Genomic DNA, 8,985 nt, shown 5'->3' with positions numbered 1-8,985 from the left:
CCAAATCATTGGTTCCCTAAAGACCAAATCATTGGTTCCCTAAAGACCAAATCAATGGTTCCCTAAAGCTTTCGTCTTCCCGAGGGGCTAACCACTCTTAGAAAGTCTGTACACCGGATTACGCTTAGATTAGAATTGCCAAAGGCAGGGACTTCAAAGATTACGCGTAATCCCATTAGTACAGTCAAAGGTACGGCTCTGTACACCGATTACGCGGAGTGATCAGCCCCTCGCGTCTTCCACGCTGGTGATCTTTTTCCTTTCCACTCTTGTATCGGAAACTAGGAAAAAGATTTTGCCAATTGTTTTAAGAAAAAGTCAAGAAAAAAACAACTTTGTTTTAATTTATATTAAAATTTATTTATAAAAATCAACATTTCGGAGGAACTATGATTCGAAAGTCACAAAAATTGGACGTTCCATAACTTCGATCGAGTGATATTATAATATTAAGCCCGTAAGGCTCGCGACGTAACTCTACACAAAACTAACAGTCACAACAATTGGGTTTATGATACAATGCGTATAAAAAGATTAAACACGGCAAGATAATGAATATGAAGACTTTTCAAACCAATGAAAGGCGGGTTTGCACTCACCCGAAAAACTACTACGATGGAGAGCGTAGACGCAAACAATATTAGGCTCTTGGTTGGTTTTTATTAGATCAAAAATGACACGACGGTGAGCGTTCAAGCAAAAATAATTGTATTAGCCTTAGCCTAGCTTTGGGACGTGCATAAATAAAAATCCTTTACTACAAGTCTACACGCGCTGGTAGAAACCAAGCATTAGTTTTCCACTAGTGCGTTTTTATGTATTTTTCTTTACTCGCATCAAAACGTTTGTACGTCCGAAAAATGAGTGACGCCCCGTTTCGCGTGCTAAAGGAAACATAGGCTTATGCTTAGTTTCCACTAGCGCGTCACTCAACTATGGGTCGTACAAACATTTCAACTTGCGTAAATAAAATTGCTCTGTTACGCACGCTAGTAGAAACCAAGGCTTATGCTTAGTTTCAATTAGCGCGTCACTCAACTATGGGCCGTACAAACATTTCAACTTTCGTAAATAAAATTGCTCTATTACGCGCGCTAGTGGAACCAAGGCTTATGGTTAGTTTCCACTAGCGCTTCACTCAACTTTGGGACGTACAAACATTTCAACTTGCGTAAATAAAATTGCTCTGTCACGCGCGCTGCGGCGCTAGTGGAAATCAAGCTTAGTGGTGAGGGTTGGCGTTGACGCTCGTTTCTGTCCCGTTTTGTCTCTAACAAAAAGTAGCTTTAGAGGTTAGACTACTTTTAACTAGATCCAAAATGCAGCTGGTTTTCACTAAAGGCAGGTTTCACTCGGGAAATCAAACCGCAATGGCGAGTATCAACGCTTAGGCCTAATATATTATTGGTTCACACTAACTATAGATGCGTTTTGACTTTAGTGAAAACCCCCCTATAAACATAACAGACATTTTAAAAGTCAACGCTTACTGTAGCAACGTTATGAAAATAATTCTTTAGGCCTTATACAGTATTTTTGCGTCCACCCGCGTCGTCGTAGCGTTTTGGCTTTAGTGAAATCCAGCCCTGACACTGAACTAAACGAAAAATTGTAGAAAATTTTAACAGCGAACAGATAAAATTAGAAGCTTTGAAATCCTTACGGTCACGGTGACACTTTCAGTATAAAAGCTCTATTATGTAAATAAACTAGATACACTTCTATTCAATGCCATTTAACTTTTTTCTGATTGTTCTGCTTTAGTGAGTCCATGAATTTTCTCCTTTGGTTAAGCATGTAACAAAACATTAGAGCAAAGCCTAAACGAGAACCAATGAAAGCGTTGTAATTAATTTAATTATATTATAGTACAGGACTATTCAACTTTTGAGAGGTTGGATTACCAGTATTAGAAATGCGTCGCAATTTCATGAAATGTAATAGTAATCAGCTAGGCTAATACCCAAGGCACTGCGCTAGGCCTAAATCATCTAGCGACCTTTAATGCCTTTTAATTCAGGTGGTCGGGTTACAATGCGTAGGGGGGTGGAGGCAAGCCGTTCATGCCACGCGTTCGAGCCAACAGCTCCCTACACTAACTATTACCGTTAAACTCTATACGTTTTCATGGAAAGAGGAACCTGAAGAACTCTGGGGAGAACCCCTTTAACCATTGCGTAGAGAACTTGCAAACTCAACGCAGAAGGAGTTGTTACGAGTTTTAAACCAGTGCCTCAAGCTGGGATCAAACCCAGCTCCTATTGCTGCGTGGTGAAAGCTCAATCCACTCCGCCACCCCAAATATACTTACTTTAATAAATACAAATATTTTATCAATAAATAGCTATTAAAAATTATGACCATCTTTACTCAATGTTATTAAGAAACTTAATTACACTTATTTATTTATAAGTTGACTAGATGTCCTTAAGCACAATAGCGATGAAAGGTGGGAATTTGGGGAAAGTGGGTTTGACTAATGGGTACCATCCGAAAGCTTCCGTAATCCAACCTCCTAAAATTAAATAACACTGGTAAATGTTTAAATGCTTACCGGGAATGTGGCTCACAGTTGCAATAATAACGATGGAGTAGTAATCCAGGGTAATATGCGCCGCCTTGGGTAATGCCACAATGAGTAGCTGCTTAGCGCTGATTGAGATTGTGAACAGCTTTTTGGCGTAAATATAAGGAAGAGCTGCAAAGACTGTCATCATCTCTGCCTAATTGAGTGTCAGATATTAACTAATGATTAAGGGATTTGAAACTTCTACCAAATATTTAAACCTACTGAAATTCCCATTGGATACAGAACCAGGAAAAAGTTGTACCTAAATGATATTTAAATTGTGTCATGAAAAGTAACCGATAATGAGTTTATTTACCCTAAAGGTGAAAGACTGTTTTTAGCAATTCTCCCAAAAATACGAATTTGCTGTATGATCAGAAGAATATAAAATTTATTTTTGATAAATATAACTATCTTGCGATAATAACTAATATTCATTCCTTAGTAACCTCGTAACCACTCCATAATAGCCCAGTAATCATTCCTTAACAACCCCTTAATAACCCCGTAATCACTCCATAATAGCGCAGTAATCATTTCTTAACAACCCCGTAATCTTTCTTAGTAGAGTATTAATATCTGGTGCTATGAAGGGAACAACAAGGAAGACTGAAGGCCCTACCTGCTCCAATTCAGAAGGCAAGTGGTCTTTTTTAAGAGAACTGCCGCGTATAACAAATAGCGGGTAACCTCAGCTATACACCAAGACGTGAGCGTCAATGTAATTGAGAAATTATTAGTGACCTGCAAAAGATTGGTTATGAATTACCATTACCAGGTAAATAATACCAACGTAAGATCGTTACTTCGAGAACTGGGTGCAGAATCCCCCACGTCATGAACAAGCGTTGAGTAATTTGTAACACGTTGCTTAATAAGTTTGATTTTACTAAACCCAAAGCAACGTGAATGATCTAGGATAACTGGTTTCATTAATTTATTCCAGGCGGAAACGCGTTCAGAAGTATATAATCTGTCTGCTCCGAGAGAAGTATACCCCATTAAAGTACCTTTGCAGGCTACAAATATAGATTTCAAAAAGAGCCGAAGCATGAGGGCTGTTTGATTTAGAATGCATATTAATCAAATAGCAATTTACGCAACGGAGAACTTGGAATCAGCTCCAGTTTAATGTTTTTGTTAAGAATCTGATATCGCCATCCATTGACGGAAATCGAAAGTATCAAATAATGGCAACTTTCACAAATACCAAAATTTCACTATATCTAACTACTTTTAAATATACTGTCACGAGAATTTTAAATCTAAAATGAGTACCTTCTGATACTATTAATTATTCGCGATTGAAATTACATAATATAAATATAAAATACAATAAAATAGTGAAATAAATTAATATAGTATCTATTATTATTATATTTCTTATTCCTTTCAACAGATGGCACTCTAGACCTGAAATCCTGATGGAGCCTGTAGTCCCAGGTTTTTCCTTAGTTCGATCTTAAATAAACCAAATCTATCCGTTGTAAAAGTTTTATCAATAGACGTTTCAATACATCATCCTCCAAAGAAATCGCCAAGAAGAAATATTTCCGAGAGCCAGGACCTGCAAGTCTCTGTTTATATGGTGCTATGTTAAAATAATGGAAATTTTGCACCTTTACGGCAGCAACAAGCGTTCCCTTTTAAACAGGTAGCTTTTTTGACATATTAAGGCTTGGCAAAACACGACGTTCTGTTTACAGGTTAAAAGTTAAATTTAGAAGAAGGCAATGGGGCAGGCGAAACTGTAGGGAGCAAGGCGACCACAGAATATTTTAAAATCCTTTAAAGGAATTATAGGAAATTTATTATTGAAATATAGGAAAATATAGGAAGAAAATTGGGGGGAAAAAGGAAAAAATAGGAGAAAATTAATTATACAATAAGAGAAAACGGTTGTCAAAATTGTTGAAAGGGGGTATAACATTCAAAATAAAGTTGATAACCGATAGAAACTATCGGCGAACGGTGTTGGAAATAAGCACCTATAAAACTAGGACGTTTTAGCTAGGAGCAACAAACACAACACCCCACACAAGGAGAACGCAAACCGTCAAAAGTCGTGGATTTTCGTGTGTACATTTTTCATTGGCTAGACGCTTTAGCGCTTGCTTCCGTCGGAAGGGGAAAATTTGGAAATTGTCTTCCCCCCGCCCGTAAAACATTCAGCGTAAAGGCTCGTGACGCTCGTCCAATGAAATTCGTACACAACCCCTCGTTAGCGTGTTTAAAGGCTAGCTGCGTTCTCCTTGTGTTTGGTGCTCCTAGGTTTTAGAGACTTCCAAGGGTAAAATATCAACTATTTTAATTTACTCATACTTTTGAGTTAACATATCGGGTATTATAGGAAATTTATTGAAATTTTAGGAAAAGAAAGAAAAGACGGTAAATTATAGGAAAAATAGGAAATATAGGAACTGTGGGAGTGATAACGAATAAAATATAAATGTTTCTGATGTAAAAAAACGAAAATTGTCGGGGTGTTTTTATAAACGTTGTTATAAGTAGTGTGCCTGATTAAGATCTTTTAAGTAATAAAAAGTTTAATATCCTCAATGTGATTCTTCCTTTAAAGAGTTTATTTTTATTAGTTTTAAAATCACTATTATGACGTGTAGTTTCGAGCGACTAAAAACTTGGGTGACGCATACTTCCCTCAAAGTGACATGTTATATACTTCTGTTCCGACGAAATGATAATTTACCTCCAAAACCTGCAGCGTTTGGAAGAAACTGAGCAAGTATTTCACTTTCTCCCAGACTCCGAGATATGTTTGTTGGATTGCCAAGTGGTGCAAAATAAGTATCAAAGTGAAACCCCAGCTATTTAGGAATTGTTTAATTGGATTTAAAACGTATTTAAAATTTAATTTAGATTTAACAATCTTGCCTAAGATTGAGACTTAAGTGACGGGTCTTGGTATGTAAGGGGCAGAGTGGTTAGCACTTTCACCGCCCAGCCAGAGGAGCCAGGTTCGATTCCAGCTTGGGGCACTAAATGAAAACTCGGATAAACTCCTTATGCGATGAGTTTGCAAGGTATCTCCCCGTATTTACGTGTTTTTCACAGAGTTTCGGTGTGGCTATAGGACGGAGACACCACTTATGTTGATTTTGAGAGTGCTGGGTTTGATATTCATTTCAACCGTTGGACACTGTCTCTCCACCAACTTATTCTTACTAAACGACGTAGTTGCGGAGTTTACGGTGATTCTCTTTTGTGGGAAGCCTACTTTCTTTAAGTACGATAATTTCACGTGGTTTGTCCCATAGCTGAATCTATTCACGTAAACGAGGTCAGTTTCCCAGTGACTAAGACACAGTTCCATCTGACCGGAAATAAACTGTATTTTGTAGCTCCTGCTGAAAGCTCCAAATAAATTTAAAAAACTGCCAGGCCTTCAGTCTCAATCGCCCTGGTCCAACTCTCTTTTTATACGTAAACGATCGAAGGTGGGCCAGTGCCGTATTTCCGCCTAGGCCAACCTAGGCCGTGGCCTAAGGGCCTATCCTTGGAAGGGGCCCTCCAGTGACCGTAATTACTGTATTCGAAGTCATAAATCTATAATATCAATCGTAATTTATATTGGAGAAATTCCTAGGTAGAAGATTTTGTTTTAAAATTACCAAAATTTCTGCCTGGCAGTTTACGGACGCAGCCTTAAATCACAATGTTGCATAATTATCGCATATTTAGTCGACGATTGTTAAGGGCTATTATTTAGTTATATAACCGTAGAGCTCAGACTTCTACTCTGAATCAGGGAAAATGAGGCACAGCCTAGTTCCAGGGATAAGAGTAAATGCAGCCCGTGAAAAAGGGGCCCAGACTCCTTATATGCCTATGGGCCCAGGATCTCTAAGTCCGGCCCTGAGGTGGGCATAAAACACGCCTCCGAGTTCAAATACCTCGTTTTAATTTTCACTTCGACATGAAGGCTATTGCAGTCAAAACCAACTTGAGGCCTATCTTTGAAAATTGATTCGCCGTCTGGTCTCCACATACGGAGGCCGAAAAGCACCAATTTAAAATGATCCAAAGGAAAGTTTGTTTGCCCAGCATCACGCGTGTAATTAAAAACGTTAACTGAACAGTTCTTCTTGTGCCTTGCGACTATAAACTTTATAATTGACAAAGCTTTTAAAGCGCTATCTCCGATCTCAGATGCTATCATGTCGATCACGACTTGAACTCGGAATCCACGTAGGTGTTCATGCGGAGCCAGATTCGGTAATAAACTTCTGTCCTACCCTTTACTTGGACCTCCTGAAATGTCTCTCCAATAAAAACTTGTTGAGGTTAACGGTAATAGTTAGTGTAAGAAGCTGTTGGCTCGAACTCGTGGCATGCAGGGCTTGCCACCACCCTCCTACGCATTTTAACCCGGCCACCTGAATTAATGGCTTCAAAAGCAGCTTGACGACTTAGGCCTAAGGTGGTGCCTTGGGTATTAGCCTAGCCTAGCCTAACTAGCCTAGCTGACTGCTCTAAATTCATTAAATTTTCCACAATAAGAATTGCTTTTACTAGATTTAAGAAACTTAGAAATTCAGATGGTTCAATCAATATAAAATTAAATTGAATAATAAAAAGTCAGAGGACCCACGATGCAAACCATTTATTTGAAAATAATATTTGTCAGGATTCAGGGATCGGCACTTTTTAAAATAAGGAAATAGAAATACATTTAAACATTCAAAGCTGAAAAACGTCAGGCGCGTGAAAGATTAATAAATATGTTTTCTATAACTGGGAACGCCAGGTGGGGCCCCCTCTGGCTACCGGCCAGGGTTGAAATCAACTTGGGAAATTCAAAATCGCCAAGACCCATTTTCCGCGAAGATTTATTCGATTAAAATGATAATTTAATTGATAAAAGAATCGATAGAATTAGGTTCCGATGGTTTTTTCATAATCCCTTAACAGCCAATCACAGAGTTTTACGTTTTTATTAGGCTCCTAATTCTGCAGTTGAATATCCTTCCCTAAAAACTTGTTGAGGTTAACGGTAATAGTTAGTGTAGGGAGCTGTTGGCTCGCGTGGCAAGAAGAGCTTGCCACCACCCTCCTACGGATTGTAACCCGGCCACCTGAATTAATGGCTTTAAAAATCGCTTGATGACCTAGGTATTATATTCAGCTGTCTGCGTTATTTCATTGAGAATTGTGACGGCCGTCGAGGCTTAAAAAACGTTGTCATATTTCCTTGGTGATTTTCACTAAACATGTTTAGTTGACGTTGCTCAAAATGATAATCTCTTATTTTCCAAACATTTTTGAAGCTGCAGGATTATTAATTTTAAATTATTAATCATATTTATTTACCGTAAGTTAATTTTTAAAGATCCACGAAAAGACCGTAACGCTAAGGGTAATCCAAGCCGTCGTGAGAAATAGCTCTTCGCTAGAAGCTTCCAAAACCCGTCACTAGAGGTCTCAATCTTAGGCAAGATCATCAATTTAATGAATAAAAGAGAACTTCTTACCCAAAAAGCTGGATCAAATTATAAGAAACCAAATACAACTTTACGGCGTTATTCAGCGGCTTCGCTTCCTTCGCGACCATTTTCGAGTGTATCCAATGTTAAGATCCTCACGAATGATTGAAATTGTTTTCCGCGTAGACGGGACTTCGATTCTTTGAAGGTAAAACCAGCGTATGGAACCGGTATAAAATCGCTTAAATTAAGGCTACTAACGCCATTATCATAATCATATATTGATGCTATTTAAAACCAGTTTGGGGTTTTTGTCCAACAGGAAAACACAGGTCTTTTCTGTCAAGGTGAATTCATTATAAACGCAGCTTCGGGGCATACTTTGCAGCCGCGGAAAGGCTTAGGTTGCTTTTCACTTAAAGAATCACAGAATCGTTTCAATTTCGGAAATAGGCCTTGAAAAATGTCCACAATGTGATTGTCCATGAGGGGAGGAGCGAATTGAAATTAGGGCTGCCAAATTGGGCGAATATTCCAGATGGGAAATACCTTCATTATGCCTAAGGGCTTGTTTGCACTAAACCAAAAAGTCACTAAATAAGCAAATAACTAAATGAACAATTTATTAAATAAGCAAATAACTAAATAAACAATTTATTAAATAATCAAATTACTAAATAAGCAAATTACTAAACAAGCAAATTCCTAAATAAGCAAATTCCTAAATAAGCAAATTACGAAATAAGCCAATTACTAAATAAGCAAATTTCTAAATAAACAAATTACTAAATACGCAAATTCCTAAATAAACAAATTACTAAAAAAGCAAATTTCTAAAATACTAGATAAGCAAATAACTAAATTATTAAATAAGCAAACAACTAAATTATTAAATAAGCAAACAACTAAATTATTAAATAAGCAAATAACTAAATTATTAAATAATCAAATAACTAAATTATTAAATAAGCAAAT

At 37.5% G+C, this 8,985-nt stretch overlaps 1 protein-coding gene across 1 annotated transcript; it reads right to left on the bottom strand.

Moving 5' to 3' along the window:
- Positions 1-1,655: 1,655 nt before the first annotated feature.
- On the bottom strand, positions 1,656-8,295 carry LOC149957303 (very-long-chain (3R)-3-hydroxyacyl-CoA dehydratase hpo-8-like). The gene is made up of 7 exons (XM_090164774.1): positions 8,059-8,295; positions 5,277-5,394; positions 3,376-3,483; positions 3,192-3,313; positions 2,792-2,831; positions 2,555-2,723; positions 1,656-1,820 (listed from the first exon to the last, which is right to left on the bottom strand). The coding sequence occupies exons 1-7, from the start codon at positions 8,136-8,138 to the stop codon at positions 1,726-1,728; spliced, it is 732 nt and encodes a 243-aa protein (XP_090020900.1). The 5' UTR covers positions 8,139-8,295; the 3' UTR covers positions 1,656-1,725.
- Positions 8,296-8,985: the final 690 nt, after the last annotated feature.

This window comes from Leiobunum rupestre, chromosome 2 (assembly GCF_980474605.1).
Source record: "Leiobunum rupestre chromosome 2, qqLeiRupe1.1.hap1, whole genome shotgun sequence".
Lineage (NCBI taxonomy): Eukaryota > Metazoa > Arthropoda > Arachnida > Opiliones > Sclerosomatidae > Leiobunum > Leiobunum rupestre.
The sequence above is the reverse complement of the archived record's forward strand: the minus strand, read 5'-3'. Positions and strand labels throughout refer to the sequence as shown.

Coding starts and splice junctions, on each gene's coding strand:
- LOC149957303 (XM_090164774.1), bottom strand. CDS start 8,138: ATGGTCGCGAAGGAAGCGAAGCCGCTGAATAACGCCGTAAAGTTGTAT. Junction 3,484..5,276: donor AAACGCTGCAGGTTTTGGAG/GTAAATTATCAT, acceptor CAGTTATCCTAG/ATCATTCACGTTGCTTTGGG. Junction 2,724..2,791: donor TGTATCCAATGGGAATTTCA/GTAGGTTTAAAT, acceptor ACACTCAATTAG/GCAGAGATGATGACAGTCTT.